Source organism: Macaca mulatta, chromosome 5, assembly GCF_049350105.2.
Source record: "Macaca mulatta isolate MMU2019108-1 chromosome 5, T2T-MMU8v2.0, whole genome shotgun sequence".
NCBI lineage: Eukaryota > Metazoa > Chordata > Mammalia > Primates > Cercopithecidae > Macaca > Macaca mulatta.
In genome coordinates, this window is record NC_133410.1 from 127,507,146 (window position 1) to 127,527,658 (window position 20,513).

At 36.7% G+C, this 20,513-nt stretch overlaps 1 protein-coding gene across 2 annotated transcripts in view; it reads left to right on the plus strand.

The window, feature by feature from the left end:
• The window catches only part of NDST3 (N-deacetylase and N-sulfotransferase 3), a 210,814-nt gene that overhangs the window by 175,998 nt on the left and 14,303 nt on the right, over positions 1-20,513 (plus strand). For both annotated transcript variants that reach the window (NM_001266899.1, XM_015138957.3), the window contains 6 exon segments: positions 1,587-1,769; positions 3,981-4,077; positions 10,037-10,160; positions 14,079-14,253; positions 17,628-17,798; positions 19,461-19,570. In NM_001266899.1, coding sequence (NP_001253828.1) covers positions 1,587-1,769; positions 3,981-4,077; positions 10,037-10,160; positions 14,079-14,253; positions 17,628-17,798; positions 19,461-19,570 — 860 coding nt within the window.

Sequence of the window (20,513 nt, forward strand, 5' to 3'; positions counted from 1 at the left end):
TTTGCTATCTTATTAAGGTACATTGAAAAATGTGGCATGTAGGGGGAGGGATTGCATTGGGAGTTATACCTGATGTAAATGACGAGTTGATGGGTGCAGCACACCAACATGGCACAAGTATACATATGTAACAAACCTGCACGTTATGCACATGTACCCTACAACTTAAAGTATAATAATAATAAATAAATTTAAAAAAAAAAACAAAAAAACAAAAAAAAAAATGTGGCATGTAAAACAAATGAGTAAAGACCACCTCCAACAGACATTAGAAAAAAACTTCCAAATTTAAGAATGATTTTCATAAGTTTCTCAATCACCTAATGTTCTGATAAATTTTTCAGGAGAAAAAGAGGAAATTTAAGTCACAGTATTGAAGTTACTATTAAAAAATAACCAGAAGGTTTAATTTTTAAAGTCTCGTTTTTTTAGAAAGACCCAAAATGGTAAAAGGCTTACTTCCCAATTCCATGACTACATTGGTCTGCCGGTACAGATAGCTATTTTAAATCACTCACAAAATATTTTGTTTGCAAAAGTTCAAAGATTTAATATATGTTCAGGCAGAGTGAATAGAAATGTAAATATTCTTGATCACAATGAAGCTTTTTATGTAAAAGCCTGCAGGATTTGTTCCATAGGATATTACTACTTCCTCTTATTCATAGTTGTTAAGTAATTACATTTTTCTTTTTTATTGTATTAAATCTTAGTATAACTTTTTCTTTCAGCTCTGTCACATTACCTCGATGAATTTTCTTGAATATTTCTTTCAGTCTCTTAATGAATGACCTATTAAACTCATTATTGTGATTATAGTAAACCATTGTTACTATTCATTCACATGACATTATATATTTTCCAAAAGTACTATTATCACATGAATTATTTTTATGATCTTTTTTATAGCAGCACAAATGCCACAAAGGTTTTCTTTGCCATTAAAAATCCCATGCAGAAGAATTCATTTGTCAACACTAACCAACAAAAATTATCTGCATTCACTTAAAGCAATAGTTTTACAAATACTCATTGTACATTTACATCCTAGACCAATGCAGTCTAACCTGCAGAGTTCAAATTTATTTTATTGTAAAAAATGTCCCACACTTGCTGTGATTTTCTTTGAATGCATGGATTCAATCTAGGTCAGCTGCTTCCATAGGAACAGTCAATTTTATCTAGCCAAGAGTTAAAGATTTTTCTTAAAGGAAGTGTTTTATATTGGGAATAATGGAACTAAAGAATGTGAAAAAGGGCTTGAGAAACATACAGGTTATGTTATTCAACAACAGTCTTATTGCACCAACATGGGTATACGGCCGCTATTGATGTTGAATGTATTTTTTGTTATGAAATATATGAAAATTTCAGGGAAAAAATGCTCAGGTCTTGCTGATAACACATCCTCCAGTATGTATGAATATAATGAGGGTTTGAGGGATATGTCCCAAATCCAAAAACACACCATGAATTGAAACCCTGCGCAGACTACTTAAGGAAAAAAACTAGCATCGCTGTGATTATACTGCCCTCTACTGTCAAAATAAATGTTATTTACACTGAAGTTCATTTGCTTTTTTCAGATCAGCATTTTCATGACCCATTTGTCCAACTATGGGAATGACCGACTGGGATTATATACATTTGTTAATCTGGCCAACTTTGTGAAGAGCTGGACCAACCTGCGACTTCAGACTCTGCCTCCAGTACAACTGGCCCACAAGTATTTTGAGCTGTTTCCTGATCAGAAAGACCCTCTCTGGCAGGTAAAATTAATTCAATCATTGATATAACCCATTAATTCCAGGAACATAATTCTGTGAGATATTCCAAATGTGAAAAGTGAAGCCACCTGAAAAAAATCTGCATTTTGGAAATGTTAGTAAATTTGAGGAACTACTCCTTCCTAAACTGTAGTCTTTTATCATTGCTACATATTGCTCTCAATTCCCTGTTCCCTTGCGCATTGGGAATCATGGGATTCAGAAAGTTCAGTGATGGATTCAGTGGACATAATGTCTTCAATCAGGAGTGAGAGATAAATCTACATGTTGCAATAGGCTGGAAGAGTAGAAGATGGCAAACAGGTCGTTTGTTAGGCAGGTAGCCTTTGAACACATCCCCATATCTTTAATGATTAAACCATATTAAAGGATCTCTGAGAAGAGTTCAGAACTGACATCTGCCTTCTGAACCATGAGGTACACCAATAGCCAAGAGCCGCTGAGTGTGGACAGCTTTCAGAAGTATTAATTGGGGATTAATATGAGGGAAGGCATTTCATGGGAAAATCACTGAGCTTCTTAAGATAAAATACCACATGAATATGGCATACTCAGATGACCCTGGGGGTAACCTAGATTTCAAAGCATAGACTCTTAGGTATCATAGAATTAATTGCAGGAACAACTTTGAATTTAAATTGTCCACTCCATGATCTATGAAAAATCATAATCTTGGCAAATAATTACATCTTGCTTACTATATGTCAGACTGGGCACTTTACATGTATTAACTCATTTAATCCTCACAACTACCTTACGTGGTAGGTACAGTTATGATTTGCATTTTACAGATGAAGAAACTGAAGCACAGAAAGGCTCAGTCAATTAAGCAAGGTCACACAGCTAGTGTGTGGCAGAGCAGGAATCAGTTGTAGGCCATCTGGCTTCAAAAGTTGTGCTTCCTAATCACTGTTTTCAACGCTACTAGTTACAGACAGAGCTGATGGTAAAACAGTAACAATCATCAGAAGTAGACCTCAGTAAATTTTTACCACAGATTGAATTTGTTAACTCTGAACTTTATATTCAATGCATTCAGCTTTCAACCGTAAGTTGATTACCTCCTGAGCACACACAGGTAACTCCATAACAACTGCACATTTAGCAGGTTAAGGTTGGTGGTTGTGGACTTATGACTGCATATTACTTTTCCATTGTTTCAACAAGCATCTTTTCATTGTAACAAGCATCTTTTCATTTTAACTACCACAAAACATCACCAAATGTTAGCCAATGGAAAGACATGCAATTTTCCTGCTAATTTAACCTAACTTTTAAACTGAAATCATTATTTCAGGTGACAAGTTTTAAACTTTTTCAGAAGAACAGCCAAAAAGAATACTCTCACTTTAGTCTTAACATCTGTTGCTTATTAAAAATAAGCAGAAGTTTTATTTAACTTCACATACCTATGGTATTAACTGACTAAAAATAAAAAGTGGTACTTTTGCCCATTCCTGAAATAATATTAAAGGTACTGTAATTCTTCCTCCTTTTCTACATAATATATACTTTGTTCTTAAAATGAAGGGTGTTCTAAGTAGGACTTGTGTGGTGGATGTTGGTGTTAAATATTATACACCAAAAGCAGAATCCCTAAGGTAGTAATTCACCCTCATTATTCCCTTTTGCTAAAACTTAGGACTTTCTGGCATCATAGTCTATAAAATTACGTTTTTAGATACACATTCATCAAGCTTTGATGGCAGTTGAGAGGTATCTACTCTTTAGATAGTAGTATTTTTGCCAGATCCCTATCCCTCTGAAGCACAGCTGGAAAGTTCAAAGTTACTTAGAATAAAGATCTGACAACTTATATTTCAGTTATATATTGAATACTAAGTGTGTATCATCTTTTAGGTTAGCAGGAAGCATAATCTCTGCCCAGTAAACTATTTAAAACATAAATAGAACTGCTAGTAGCCAATTAAACTGTTCATGCTTTGAGACTGTTGACCCAAAGTGGAAATACTGCCCATCTCCAGCCTCCTCTGTAGACTCTCAGCCTCAAGATGGAAAGGAGTTATTCAGAACTTCCATGATGCCACTTCAGGGCTTTCATTTTTTTAAAAGAGCCTATGTTTTTATCCCAGCGTTTCCTGGTATACTTTTAAAGAACACAAGTTGGAAAAGCTGGCACACAATGGACACATTCATGAAAACAATACATCTCTATGTTCTTCTCCCATTTAGAATCCTTGCGATGACAAACGCCACAGAGACATTTGGTCCAAAGAAAAAACTTGCGATCGCTTACCAAAATTCTTGGTAATAGGACCCCAGAAAACTGGTGAGAACTTTTTATGTTATGATTAACCAGTGTAAAATTTCTGATGACTAGACAATGAGTTATTGTCACAATAAGTTTGTAAACCTCCCATATCTGCTAATGAATGAATAACGTTTTTCTCTGACATAATTTTCATTTAGCTCAGTAATGTACCTAAATGCTTAACAAAGTGTTTTTTAGGTGAAAAGAATAAAACAGATGTCACACTGTTCAAATATCCAGCAGTCAATTTGGTGGCACATTTTTTTCCCCCCAAATGTTTTCATTGAAAAGTATTTAATTAACACTTCTAAAATCAAAGCTAATCAGTGACAGGATTATATCAAAAGTCAAGAGGGACACAGATAAGTACCTATAACTCTTTATAATAAATCCCTGCTAGAAAAATAGTCCCTTAGGCTGCCATTTTCCTAATATTGTTTATTTGTAAACTTTCTTGCAGAGATGACTATTTTTTAAAAGTCTGAAAGATATTTCACAAGCAGAATTCCTAGACATACATAAAACTCTGTGCTAAGAAAGGTGTTTATTCACACCCAGGAGAAATCTTTTGCACCTTTTCTTAAAAATGATGTGCAATTTTTTTCCCCATAAACTTTTTTTTTTTTTTTTTTTTGAGACGGAGTCTCGCTCTGTCGCCCAGGCTGGAGTGCAGTGGCAGTGATCTTGGCTCACTGCAAGCTCCGCCTCCCGGGTTCACGCCATTCTCCTGCCTCCGCCTCTCGAGTAGCTGGGACTACAGGCGCCCGCCACCATGCCTGACTAATTTTTTTGTATTTTTAGTGGAGACCGGGTTTCACTGTGTGAGCCAGGATGGTTTCAATCTCCTGACCTTGTGATCTGCCCGCCTCAGCCTCCCGAAGTGCTGGGATTACAGGCGTGAGCCACCACACCCGGCCTATAAACTTCTTGTTTCTAAAAATCAGTATTAAAACGAAGCCTCATGGAAGCTTTAAACTACCAGACATTCATGCTATATCCTGCGTGATAAATTATTTGGGGCCCTTGGTTACTGGCTTCACAGAAAACAGTGAACATCATATTGCTTGCTAAGGAGAATACATTTCCTCTCCTCATTGATCTAGAAATAACTGAGGAAAATTCTGTGCAAAGTACACAAGGAGTTTAGCATGTTCATCTTTTTCCTTAATGTCATTTGCAGATATCGATCTGAAAACAATAATAAATATGGCAAATACTTATATTTTTCTTGTCATTTATTTCACTTGTCCTTATCTATCTAAAGTGAAAAGACAACTAGGAAAACATTTAAACTAAAATCTCTTCAGTGAACTCCCACTGTCATCACATAAACTTGTCAAGACTGATCACATCCTGAAGGCTTGGTAGCATTTTGCTTTAGAAAGTCCTGCAGGATTCACTTCCCTCGTGTTGTGCTGGATATGCAGACATTTTGATATCATGGTTAGATGGTAGAGTTATCATTTGTCCTCTTAAACTCAATTGGGTTTCCAAGTGTTTGTTACAATTTGGATATGGCATTTGTCGTTGGAAAATACCTTTTATACAAATTGATTCTTTTTTATAGAAATTGATTTTTCCCAGTTTTGCTGAATATAATTTACATGCAATAAAATCCAGCCATTTTGAATGTACAATTAGCTGAATTTTGAACATTGCACACAGTTGTGTCCACCACCACATTCAAAACACAGAACAGCTGTCAGCCTAAAAAAAATTTGTCCTTGTTCCTTTGCAGTGTATCCCCCCCGATCCCCACCACATCCCCAGCCACAAGCAACTACTTTCTACCACTACAGTTTTACCTTTTCTAGAACCTCACGTAAATGGAAGCATGTAGTGTGTAGTCTTTTGTATCTGACATCTTTCATTTAGCATAATACTTTTGAGATTCGTGTTGCTGTATATATCCATATTTTGTGAAATTGATTTTTTAATTAAAGTATTTTCTCATATCAGTGACATGAAAATAAAATAGCTTCATTTTTAACTGTACTTTTGTCAAAAGTATTTTTCTGGGCCAGGCACGATGGCTCATACCTGTAATCCTAGCACTTTGGGAGGCCAAGGCGGGTGGATTACCTGAGGTCAGGAGTTTGACACCAACCTGACCAATACGGTGAAACTCCATCACTACTAAAAATACAAAAATTAGCCAGGCGTGGTGGTGTGCGCCTGTAGTCCCAGGTACTCAGCAGGCTGAGACAGGAGAATTGTTTGAACCTGGGAGGCAGAGGTTACAGTGAGCCAAGATTGCATCACTGCACTCCAGACTGGACAACAGAGTGAGACTCTGTCTCGAAAAATAAAAAGTATTTTTCTGGATAATTTTGCACAGATTTCTAGTTATCTCGATATTCAAATATTTCAGTGTTAAGACTGACAAAAAATATAAAACTGAAGATTTGTAGATGGTTATTTAAATGTGTGTCTATGATTATGTAGTTGAGTTACCACTCACAAAATACATATGCAGGACAGTTTATTCAGACCCAAGAATATGTACAGGCAAAGACAGAATTCAGAAACCACAAATTAACAATTTTTTAACACTGATACATTTCATTATGCCTTTTACTGACTATGCAAAATAATTAGATTATATCCGTTTTTTCTGTTTGTCTAATTAATGCTGATCATGAAACGCTATTAAAAGTGAACAAATGTATTTAATACAATTCTTAAAAATAAGATTCAGAAAATAATGTTTTCAGTTGATCTAAGAAAGGAATTAATCTCTCTGCTTTTTTTCTCACATTATAATGGCAACACTTATTTCCAAAAATATTTGTTATTTTTAATTTTAAAAATTCCTCATGCATTTTTCTGGATTATATCTCACGTGTATAACTGAGATTTAAATGTATTTATATATTTATGTATTATAATTCTAAGCTACATCTCAGTAAAGTTTTTATCTGAAAAATGCCTTTTAGATATTCAGATATGGCACTCTTTAGGTGATTTCGCCTAGGTTACCTCGCTAATCCTCATAGAACACTGATAGCTAAGTATTTTCTTCCCCACTACACAGATGGAAAAACTAAGACTCAAGAGAGGTTGTAAATAATTTTTGTTCAAATTCACACAGCTGGTAAGTACAGGAATAAAAATCTTGATCCTAGAATTTACCTGACTTCAAAGAACATGCTCTTTCTACTTTACTACTTTCTACTTTACTATGGATTTCATGTAATGGAGCTTTTTTCCTCCAATAAATTTTAGATATTGCTTCACAGTTATTCTAAGTCAGTGATTCTCAAGGGTGGTTGCCAGAGCAGCAGCATAAGCATCACCAGAAAACTTACTAGAAGTGCAGGCCGGGCGCGGTGGCTCACTCTTGTAATCCCAGCACTTCGGGAGGCCGAGACGGGTGAATCACGAGGTCAGGAGATTGAGACCATCCTGGCTAACATGGTGAAACCCCGTCGCTACTAAAAATACAAAAAAATTAGTCAGGTGTGGTGGCGGGCGCTTGTAGTCCCAGCTACTCGGGAGGCTGAGGCAGGAGAATGGCGTGAACCCGGGAGGCGGAGCTTGCAGCGAGCCGAGATGGCGCCACGGCACTCCAGCCTGGGTGACAGAGCGAGACTCCTGTAAAAAAAAAAAAAAAAAAAAAAAAAAAGTGCAAATTCAGCAAAGACTTGCTGAATCAGAGATACTAGGATAGAGCTGTGCTATCTGTGTTTTAGCCCACCAGATGAATCTAATACATGCTACTTAGAGGAGCACTGTCTTAAGGCAAGCTTGTGAAGCACATTTTTACTTTGTATATCATAGATTACTGTGTTTTATTCCCTATAATGATCTATGATTACAGTGTTCATTGTTTAGTTCAGATATAATCTAGGAAGACTACCTCTTTCAATTCATTTTTTAAGACAATATTGCTGTTGACAGTTATTTTAACAATTTTTCTATTGTATAGATATGGTAGATTTAAGTAAATAAATATTAAAGAAAGCTTAATTTATAAATACTTAAATAGTATTTATTTACTTAAATATTGCCATATTTGTACCATTTAAGTAAATAAACACTAAAATACTACCTTACTTCCATATTAATACTATTTAAGGACTGGGCACAGTGGCTCATGCCTGTGATCTCAGCACTTTGGGAGGCCTGGGTGGGTGGATCATCTGAGGTCAGGAGATCGAGACCAGCCTGGCCAACATGGTGAAACCCTGTCTCTACCAAAAATACAAAAATTATCTGGGCATGGTGGCGGGCGCCTGTAATCACAGCTGCTCCTGAGGCTTAGACAGGAGATTCGCTTGAGCCCAAGAGGCAGAGGCTGCAGTGAGCCAAGATCATGCCACTGCACTCCAGCCTGGGCAAGAGAGCGAGACTCCATCTCAAACAAAAAAAAAAAAAAAAAGAAAGAAAAGAAAGAAAGCTTATCTGAAAAATAAGAAAATTCAAAGTTTTGTACAAATGGCAACATGACATAATTACTAAGCAAAATTAGAGTAGTAATTTCTCCAAGTGAGAGAAATGTTACAAGGCCATGTCTTATTACCATCGCTAGCTATTGACTTGGAATATAATTTTCAAGTCCTGCTCCACAGATTGTATAACAGTGTAAATAATAGTATATTTCTCTCTTAGGGGTAGCCAATATGTAGAAATGCTTTTATATTATGATCTTTTAAACACAGTCACAGTTACAAATATTAAATACATGGCTAAACCTTTGATAAACTGAACCCAAACTGCCTTACTTTCTCTTGTACCAGACCGACTAAGCTGCACCCTTTATCTCCTCATTTAGTCTTATAAAACACTAATTGTACAGTTTATGACATTGCTCACTTTTTGAAAAATCACACCCTTGCTCCCCAACAGTCACAAATATATATGCGTACCTGTGATATACCATTCTCTTCCCTAGTAAATGCAAATTCTATAAGTTATGTCGCTAAGAAAGGGCACTATTTTTTTTTCAAATTTAGCAATTTAAACAATTTTTGACACTACTTTTATAAAAAATATAAGTACATTCAAGCTTAAGCAAACTTGTGGAAAGATTAAATTCTGTCTTGAGTTTAATTAGCTTTCATAGGCCTCAAGAAGAACTTAATATGAGAACCCAAGTATTGATTTTGGTAATGTAATATATTAAATAATAATATATTTCATTTATATAGTGCCTTATTACTGTCAAAATGTCTCCAAGTACATGTCTTTTCATTCTCAGAGAAAATCTATGAAATAAGTAGGCAGGGGATTTTCCATTAAGAAAGCTGAGACAGGCCAAGAGAGGTGGCTCACTCCTGTAATCCCAGCACTTTAAGAGGCCGAGGCGGGAGGATTGCATGAGCTCAAGTGTTCAAGACCAGCCTGAGCAACATAGCGAGACCTCATCTCTACTAAAAAATTTTTAGAAATTTTAAAATTAGCCTGGCACAGTGGTGCATGCCTGTAGTCACCGCTACTTGGGAGGCTGAGACAGGAGGATCCCATGAGCCTGATGTCAAGATTGTAGTGAGCCATGATTGCACCACCACACTCCAGCCTGGGCAATATAGTAAGATGCTGTCAAAAAAAAGAAGGAAGGAAGGAAGGAAGGAAGGAAGGAAGGAAGGAAGGAAGGAAGGAAGGAAGGAAGGAAGGAAGGAAGGAAGGAAGGAAGGAAGGAAGGAGAGAGAGAAGAAAGGAAGGAGAAAGGAAAAGAAAAAGAAAACTGAGACAAACAGAAGCTAAAAGACAAAGTCACAGACAAATCAGTCATTGAACTGAGACTGAAAGCCAGTTCTCTCAATCCCTGCAACAGGCCTATTTTCACACCACACTGTCTCCATTTTTTTAGAACCTGCTTCTGTTAAACTGCTGATTATCCATTCAAGTTATTTCAAGGAGTAGTTGTAACAACTCTGTTTGGATCATTGTAATATTTATTAATGACTTTAAAGTGCTGATCATAGGAAATTGTGTTTTCATTTAATTAATTTCTGAACCTCTATTATCTTTCCAGGTACCACTGCTTTGTATTTGTTCCTGGTTATGCATCCTTCCATCCTTAGTAACTCCCCCAGCCCAAAAACCTTTGAGGAGGTACAGTTCTTTAATAGAAATAACTACCACAGGGGGATTGATTGGTAAGATGGGTTATTAGTATAAATCTAAAAGTTTATGTACTGTGCACAGTATAAACTTAGCACTAATATTTAGAAACATCTAAGTTTGTAGTCACAAATAAAAGTTAACCTCTGTGCCTTGGAAATTGATTGAATATCATAAAGGGGCTCAGAAATTTTTCAGAACAAACTCTTCTCAGTTTATAAAGAGACTTGTTTCCCCAAGAGGATCACATGTAATTTCAATTGTCATTAATTTTCTTGATGGTAATTATAGATATTAAGTCAGAATATAGCATAATATTCAGAAATTTAATTCCTCTCTACTAGTAAGGGGAAAAAAATTTCATATCTTTTTCTTCTTGTGCACTTTTTATTAAGTGATACTATAGCCAACATATGTAATTTTCTATTTTCTTTGGCACATAAAAGGAAAAATAAATAAATAAAACTAGAAATGTTTGTATATTGCGTGAGTAATCAAAGCTATAAAAAAACTATCAACAATACACAGAATTTAATTTTTGCCTTTGAATCAAAATTAGAAATATATCAACCATCTGAAGACAACATTTAAAAAGTAAAAATGTCAGAATACACGAAATACAGTCATGTAGTAGAGAGAGATGGTGCAAACTAACATGTTAACCATAAAATGTATCCAAAGGTCTTGCTATGAAGGTGTAATGCTGGACAGAGAGTGGTATAAATGAGTGAATTATAATAATTCTACAGCATAAATAGATTTTACGTGTATTTTAGCATAGTCATATATATCTCTGTTGTCAGATTTTATGATCTCAATTTTATAATTATCAACCCCCTGAGGAGCTGCTTATGAGAAGTCAGAATGGAAAGGAAAAGGAATGGATTGAGTATAATTTGAGCACCTACTAGGATTTATATATATTCTAATTGTTATATATCTCACTGCCAATTTTTCAGTTCAAGGTTTGATATTTTGATTAATTGTGTGGTGTTGAATAACAGCTGGAAAATCAAGAAACCATCAACAGTGGCCAGGCACAGGGACTCACATCTGTAATTCCAGCATTTTGGGAGGCTAAAGTGGGTGGATCACTTGAAGTCAGGAGTTTGAGACTAGCCTGGGCAAGAGACTACCTTTGGTAGAGACCCCATCTCTACCAAAAATATAAGAATTATCCAGGCATGGTGGTGTGCACCTGTAGTCTCAGCTAATTTGGGAGACTGAGATGGGAGGATCACCTGAGCCCATAGAGGTTGAGGCTGCCGTGAGCTGCAATTGCACCACTGCACTCCAGCCTAAGCGACAGAGTGAGACCCTGTCTCAAAAAAAAGAAAAGAAAGAAACCATCAACTACTTCAGCTGTATTTGACCACTGACTCAAGTATATATGCCAGTATATAATTACAGAATAAAATGATGTTAACATCAGGACTAAAAGGACTGAATAAAAATTGCTTTGGAGGTGGACAGGAATGTATTAGTATTACATTCCTGTCAATAGTTGGATTCTCTAGGACTTTTTTTCAAAAAACATATTTTTGAAAAATTTATGGTAAAAAATTATTGCAAGAGTTATTCTTAATTTTTTATCATAAACCTTTCAAAAATATGTTTTGATCATCATGTGGCTAGGTACTCTGATAGGAACAAAAAGTCCGGCCGGGCACACAGGCTCACCCCTGTAATCCCAGCACTTTGGGAGGCCAAGGCAGGCAGATCATCTGAGGTCAGGAGTTTGAGACCAGCCTGGTCAATATGGCAAAACCCGTCTCTACTGAAAATACAAAAAGTAGCTGGGCATGTTGGTAGGCGCCTGTAATTCCATCTACTCAGGAGGCTGAAGCAGGAGAATCACTTGAACCTGGGAGGCAGAGGTTGTAGTGAGCCGAGATGGTGCCATTGTCCTCCTCATTGTCAGAAGGAGACTCTGTCTCCAAAAAAAAAGAAAAGGAAGAAATACTCAGGGTCAACCCAAATAGCAAATAAATGAAGAAATGTGGAGTATTGCAAAAAAAATTCCACTTTTCAGGTAAAAGAAAATGCTGAAGTTTTATGTTTTATAGAAGTAGGAAAACTTAAGGGAGGCATTTGCTTTTAACCCCCGCATTGTTAAAACACTTCCAGTTTGCTCACTAATTCTTTGAATAACCTGAATTTACATTCTCTAAATGTGAGCCTATTTATGGAGCTTCCAGGTCCCATACTAAAAATATGAACCTTTTATTTGCTTCTCTATTCATGAAACATCTTTCAAGTACCTGTAAGTGCCAGCCACTACACTAGAAAGATGCAGACATATAAGCAAACAAGAGCTGTGCCCTGCCCTCTCCATGAGCCCCTGGAGCCTGGCAAAATCAACACATTATAGGTCCAAGATCCGGACTTGCTTGAGGAGGTTTTCAAAGCCTAAACTGTTCCAGATATAAAAGACTTCTAGCAAGGTAGGGCAGGTTTAAGAAGCTAAAATTTCTGCTCTTTTTTGTGATTTTTGAAGCCTTTTTCAGAACAAGCAGGTTTGAGACAAGCTTGGACCAAATAAGATACCACTAGACACTTGAAATAATCTTAGCACTCCTGGAACCAGTGTGAGCTTCTACATAAGAAGTATCCTGAAATTTGGCACTTTCTGTAAATAGAATGTACACCAGAACAAATAGCACATCAAACCTTCCAGAAATTTTTGTATATCTCTTTCTCCCTAAAAGGGTGCCAGAATTACATATCACCAACAAGCCAATTCCAGACAACATAAAAGGATTTCTTTACTTCTCTGAATCTCAAGATATCACTGTGTTGCACCAGCTAAACTTTGCAATATGTTAACAACTGGAATTCTACCAGAAGCTTTATCATGTTTGAGGATATGATCTCAGTCAAAAATCTACCAACATCTCATGTGATCTTTTGGTCAAAAGAAAACAAGATACTGTAAAAAACAGGTCATTTCATGAATATTAATGACTTTTTTGTTGAGTAATTATTGAATTACCTTGTCTTGGTAGCCCAGTGTGATAATGGCTTATGAATTGAAGGGGGTGGCAATGGAGGCTGAGGCCGTTATTATAAAATATAAGAATCCCTAGAAGCTATATTTTTACAGTCACTCTAAAAAAGCCCTTTTCCTCTAAAAGATGTTCCTTAGTGCTTCAGAAATATTTCTTATCATGTGCTGAATTAGTTGTATTTGACAACTTTTATTCAGGTGGAACATTAAATGAAATCCTACATTTCAGTGCTTGAACCTATAGATATCCCTGTGTTCATTCTGCTGGTAATTTGAATTCTGTCTACTGGTAAGGATATAGAACATGACCTTGGGAAATTTGTTAGGATTGTATATTTGGAATGTGCATACTTTTTAAACTTCTCTTATAATCATACTAAAGAGGGACATAGGTGGCTCTATATGAGAAAAAGTAAGCAAATAAGCAATATTTATACCAGATATGCTCTGCATCTTTGACACTATGTGAGTAAACATAACACTGGCACAATACATTTGTGGAAAAGAAATTATTTCACTTGCAATAAAGTAAAAAATATTTTCTCTAAATCCTTTTAAAATGTCTGAACTGAACATATCATCTGTTTTAATACAATTTTCTTTTTGAGTACTTGAAATTTTCTCTGTACAGTGTTTCTACATTTAGACACATTTGATATAGCTAGCTTGATCCCTGTTGCAGTTTGATCATTCTGTGTCTACGTGTTTGTTATCACTTATATTTTTTCCTGATATTAAGCAAAACATAAAGAAAATGTACTTACAAAAACATCTTCCAAACACATTATTAGTGTTCTGGATATTTTTCTCTTGCTCACAAATGCTGTAAAGAAAAAGGCTTTTGTTTAGGAAGCACATGAATTTGTGGGACACTTTTAACATCTTTGGTCACCAGAATACGAGTATAAACCATAGTCTTACTTTGAGAAAAATATTCCTTTTCTAGGTATATGGATTTCTTCCCAGTCCCATCTAATGTCACCACCGACTTTTTGTTTGAGAAGAGTGCCAATTACTTCCACTCAGAGGAAGCCCCTAAAAGAGCTGCTTCTCTGGTTCCCAAAGCCAAGATTATCACCATTCTCATTGACCCTTCAGACCGAGCATACTCCTGGTACCAGGTAAGGAAAATGCAAATAAAATCCAACAGGCAGAAGCAGAGTATGGACAATGAAGCATTGTTTTTAGCAATACCCACTACCTCAGGTTTTCACAAAAGAGATTTGCTAGTTGTTTGATATCTACAGAAAAATGAACAAGTTTTTCTTGATTTCCACTGAGAAATTTCCTCCATTAAGTTTTTGTTCTTATTTTATTAACTTAATCGCTTCATTTAATAAAATGTATTAATGCAATAAGAGAAACTAAATTAAAATATAACAAAATATTATGTACTTTTTTATATCTCTGCTTCTATATATCTGCATTTTAAAGGTAATAATTTTAAATCATTATTTTTTCATCTGATACATGTGTACTCTATAAAGAGTCAGATAGCAACAATTTCAGGCTTTGAGGGTTGTACAGTCTCTGTTGCAACTCTACCATTTTATTTCAAAAGCAGCCATAGACAATATGTTAATGCATAAGCATTCCTGTGTTCCAATAAAACTTTACTGAATAGGCAGTAGGCCATAGACTGCTGACCCTGGCTCTAAAAAAGCTTAAACAACTGCTTGTACTAAAGAAACAGCTTAGTGGCAAAACTAATATATATAAGAATCTTTAGGCTGGGGTTGGTGGCTCATGCCTGTAATCCAAGCGTTTTGGAAGATGGGAAGATTGTTTGAGCCCAGGAGTTCAAGACCAGCCTGGGCAACATAGGGAGACTCTGTCTCTACAAATAAAGAAAATTAGCCGGGTATGGTGGCACACACCTGTGGTCCCAGCTACTTGGAAGGCTAAACTGGGAGGATCGCCTGAGCCTAGGGGGTTGAGGCTGCAGTGAGCTGTGATTGCGCCATGTACTACAGCCTAGGTGACAGAGGGAGACTCTATCTCAAAAAAACAGGAAAGGAAAGGAAGGGAAAGGAGGGGAGGGGAGGGGAGGGAGGGGAGGGGAGGGGAGGGGAGGGGAGGGAAGGGGAGGGAAGGGAAAGGAAGGGAAGGGAAGGGAAGGGAAGGGAAGGGAAGGGAAGGGAAGGGAAGGGAAGGGAAGGGAAGGGAAGGGAAGGGAAGGGAAAGGAAAAGAGAAAAGAGAAAAATTCTACATCCCTGAGATCCTAACACATCTAAATGTTTCTTGTATACTCATTGCCATTGTTTTCTGATGTTGGTTAGAACCTTGCACAGAAATGCTCACCTTGAAATAACAAACTCTAGTAATAATATATATCAAATACACTTTTAATAAATCATTGCAAATAATAGGAAACAATCTTTTAAAACTTGTTTCAGTGATAGTTTAACCACCAGTTGGAAGGGTTCAATAAGCAGCAGTCAAAATTAACATAATAACATAGTAAAATTGATGGAGTCAGTGTCTTTAGTCTCTAGGACCCTTAGTTCTCATTTCTCAGGTTTGTAATTTTAAAAAATGCTTTCCTGCTGTTCATGTGTTTATCCATTCATCAAATAATGTGCTACCATGTGCAGTTTTTTTCTAAGTGTGATTTGAAAAATAAATGTGATGCTATACTTGAAATTGCTTTCAGCCTAATTGGAGAAATATGTATAAACAAGCATATAAATTAGAAAGTAATAATCAATTGACATACAGACTCCTTCAGAATGACAAAACCCACTTGACAAAGACCATCTGGGAAAGGACAGATTTATTCATGGCTGTCGCAGAGAAGCCCAAACACCAGAACCATGGGGCACTTTCTCAAATAAGGGAAAGATACGTAAGGAGATAAATTCAGGTAAAATTAAAATGAAGAAGTGTTCTCATAGGTGCAAAGCAGAGCTATGTAAAGGAGTTATCGTCAGGTCAGTGCTGAAAAGCAGACTGAGGGTCCTATTTTCTTGGAAACGATAATGTTAAGACAAATGCGGAATGTTCTATGTACGAAAACCTCTAATCTGAAATCTGCAAGTAGGCTGGATATATGAATGCTTCCCTGTGTTAAAGTGACCCACGTAGCTTAGATCCTCCCTACAAGAGTGGGATGTTCCATTCTTACTGATTTGATTTAAAACAGCTAAGTTCTTGACAATTACAATATTAGAGAATAAAGTTGCTCATTACTGAGTCCTTCTGCTACTTAACAAAAGCAGTTGTTGAAGTTCACAAGAGGAAGAACAGATTGTTGGAAAAGCTTTTGCGGCAGGAACATAGTAGGGAAAGGTCACAAAAAGCAGATGAAATCTTAGATAGGCATTTTGATAATAATCTGAATAATAAGGAGTGGAGACATCCTGGAAAGCTAAGATCCATAAAAATCCACAATTCTATACTAATCATTCATGCCAAACCTGAAGCCATCTTTTAAATCAAAACATACAGCAAATTGCAAATTGCCTGATTTGATTTTGCAACTTTTACCTTTTCCACCAAGTATCTGGAGAAAAGAAAAATAAGCCTTAATTGACTCCAAGAAAATGAAGAAAATTGGAGCATGGCAACCACTTCGTCCCTGAAAAATATAGAATTTACAGAAAAAGAAGGCTTTAAGGCTGCAAGCTAACAAAATGTCCTAAATATTACAAATAAATCACAGTGGCAAAATGCAGACCTTAACAAAGTCTAGCAGTTTGTAGTCCAGTGATTTGAATCTCAGTTGCAGAAAATTTGCTATTCAACTAGATGTAAACATCCACCAACTCACCACTAAGCCTGAATATTTATTGGCCAATTTAAAGAAAAGGTGATTTCCTCAAACCCATGGGCCTGAGCCTGAGCCATTATGAAACACTTTCCTATTTGGATTGCTACTTTCTGCATTTTCTGCACAATAAATGATTCTGATTCACCGCAAAGGTTACCATTAGATAAAATAATCTTGGCTTTTAGATACCAGGGGATGTATGATAAAAGCTGCGGATTTCAGATAATGTGCATGTCAGACTTTCTAGTACTTTCTTCATTTAAAAGAGCTGATAGGCCCTTTCTAATCTAAAACTGCATTACTAGATGGAGCGAAACTATTTGGCAGAGATAGTAGAGTGCTTGTCTATTATGGATATTCACTGGACACTATAAATGGTTTGCTTATGAGTGGGAATGGGGCCATTAACACAGTTTTCAAAAGTTTACTTTCACAATAAAATACGTACACTAAAGAAACAACTCAGTAATGTTGGTGAAGGAATCCTATCAATAAGAATTCAACTTCTACCAGATAAATTCTCCAAAACTTACTCCCATAAGTATCATAACTTCAAATCCTGAGGCTCCAAGCAAACATTTTCATCGGTTATTAATTTCAAAATAAATAACTCTCCAGCAGTGAGGCACTTCTTTCTTTAGCTTTGAGACTTGTCACAAAGATTGGTTTTTAATTATTTACGCCTATGGTTCAGATTAGTTTAATCATCCACCTTTTCATCATAGCATCAACGATCACATGAAGACCCTGCAGCTCTAAAGTTTAGCTTCTACGAAGTGATCTCAGCAGGGCCCCGTGCACCCTCGGAGCTCAGAGCCTTGCAGAAGAGATGTTTGGTCCCGGGGTGGTATGCCAGCCACATCGAGAGATGGCTTGTTTATTTCCCTCCATTTCAGGTATGGAGTAATAAGGATTTACATCATGTTAGAATCTCATTAAGTTGATGACTTTGCCTTAAGGATAAGAAAATTTTCACTTGTTAAACTATTACTAGTTTTTCCTCTTTAGTTGTAAATAATGAGGCTGTGGCAAAGAGAAATAGGCAGAAGTGGAAAAACTGTTTAATTTTCTAAGAGTATTTCAGGATAATTCTCCCTGCTCTATTTGCTGTGCATACCTTTCCTGATTGTAAAAAGCTTCGAAAGCTTTAGATCCCTGGTTCTCTTCCTGAGAATAAAGTTCGAAAGGGAACCTCTTAACCAAAAAAGACAAATAATATTTTGCTTAATTAAGTGCCATTATTTTCTTTTTGAACCCCCTTGCTGAATTTTTTATAAGTCTTATGTTTTTCTCAGGCCCTTGAATTTCTTCTGCCTGGCATCAACCTAGACTGCAAAATCAGCCAGCTCCTCATGGGATGGTGTAAGCAATCCAGTCCCATCAAACATGGTATATACCTGTGAGTCTAGAGTCATGCTGTCCAAATATGACAACCACTACCACAGATGGCTATTTTAATTTATATTAAAATCAAATAATATGAAAAGTTCAGTTCCTCGGTTGCTTTAGCCACATTTTAAGTGCTCAATAGCTGGCCGGGCGCGGTGGCTCAAGCCTGTAATCCCAGCACTCTGGGAGGCCGAGGCGGGCGGATCACGAGGTCAGGAGATCAAGACCATCCTGGCTAACACGGTGAAACCCCGTCTCTACTAAAAAAAAAAAAAAAAAAATACAAACAACTAGCCGGGCGAGGTGGTGGGCGCCTGTAGTCCCAGCTATTCCGGAGGCTGAGGCAGGAGAATAGCGTAAACCTGGGAGGCGGAGCTTGCAGTGAGCTGAGATCCAGCCACTGCACTCCAACCCGGGCGACAGAGCGAGACAAAAGTGCTCAATAGCTACATGTTAGACCCAGCAGCTATAGAACATGTCCGTCATCACAGAAAGTTCTATTGAACAGTGCTGATCTAGGCTAAATAGAAATATCAGAGAAGAGGTATGGATAGACAAGACTTGCTTTGCAAGCTTTGTGTCCTTTAATCCTGGTCTCCTCTTTTCTCACTGGGTCCACCCTCCTTGGAGTAACAAGAAACTTCTCCTCCTTAGTTTCTTAAGGAACTTTGTCCATGTTCAGGTTTCCTGAGAGCCTAACCTTATTCTCCACATGGATTATCAAAATATCTCTTCAACCTTTACAGTGCTATTCCTGAAAGGAATCATGAGGAATGACATGTTCTCTGTCATATTACGTCTGAGTTTATTACAACCTTTCTTCTTTTCTATTGTATGTCCCAGCTTGAATGATGGGATCATTGCTTTGTCTCTTTTGAAAGTTGGTTTCCATTTGTGATTTCCTAGTCACATTTCTAAGCTCTCTTGGTATTTCAACTGCCTTTTTTGCTTTCATAGTGACTTCTCAGATTGCAAACCATGAGTGTACTTGATTGGTGTGATTTCTGGTTCCAGGTCATTAATGAGGATGACCTGGATTCTATACACCAATGCATGCAATTTTACTCAGGACAGTCTCTCTCACTGAATGAGTTCAGAGTGCAGAAATTTTTCATTGTACAGTTTACATGTCTTTTTTCAATGTGCATTTTTTTAATTTTATAATTTAGTTGCTAATTATTGATGGGCAACAATTAAGAACTGATCCTGCTACAGTGATGGATGAAGTACAGAAGTTTCTAGGAGTCTCGCCTCATTATAATTACTCAGAAGCTTTAACGTAAGTTTATATTCTAATTAGTTTATTGACGTTTCAGCAGGGAATTGATTTCAAAGAAATTGTAGTTTGGTCATACAACTGTCAGGTTACCTGTTCCTTATATGCTGGTTATTTTTCAATTTGACATTAACCACCAAAAAAAAATTCAACAGTGTGACAAAGAAATGTCCTAACATAAATCCTGTGTTAATTCCTAATTGTACAAAGATTTCCCTGAAAGGAGAGAAATAAAACAGTGGTAAATCTTAAAACAAACCACAAACCTTAAAAGAAGTTATCTGAAATAAGTTCATAAAGCCTGAGCCTATTTAACAGGCAATATGGGGCCTCTTGGAAGTATGAACAGGTGAGTAACTAAGTAGTTTAGGAACTGACTCTTCTCTCATTTATGTAATTTTCAGAAACAATATCATACAGCAAGAAATAGTCCATAGGTGGTTGAATAAGCAGAGAGAAATGTACTATTATTGCTCCTAAACATTCTTTTTTTGTTTTATTTTTTGCATCTTTGTCTTTATCCAACATTTGACCCTGTCACCTCTCCTTCAGAGTCCTCAGCAGTTAAAGCACTGGTTTGATTTTTCTGTTTGTTTATATGTTTTTTTGCTGGTTTCTTCCGATTTTCTTAGGTAACTGACTCTATAAGGTTCATGACTGGGGACCAGTAAGGCACTAGGGTTGAAGAAGGCAGTTACTCTCGGAGGTGTGCCCATGCCTGAGACTGAGTGCTGTGTCCAAGTGCCTCTCTTATCTCACCCTAGTGCTGACTCTGGGCTTCACTTAGCATTTTTGAAGAAGGCCTCTATCTTACTGTGTCCATTTGGAATGGATGGCAATCAGATTTAGGAGAATTATATTTGTTCCTACCACACGTGTAGAGCAACTGGAAGATACTGAGTTGGACTGGGTCATGGACCTGACTCACACCATAAGTTGGGTTTTT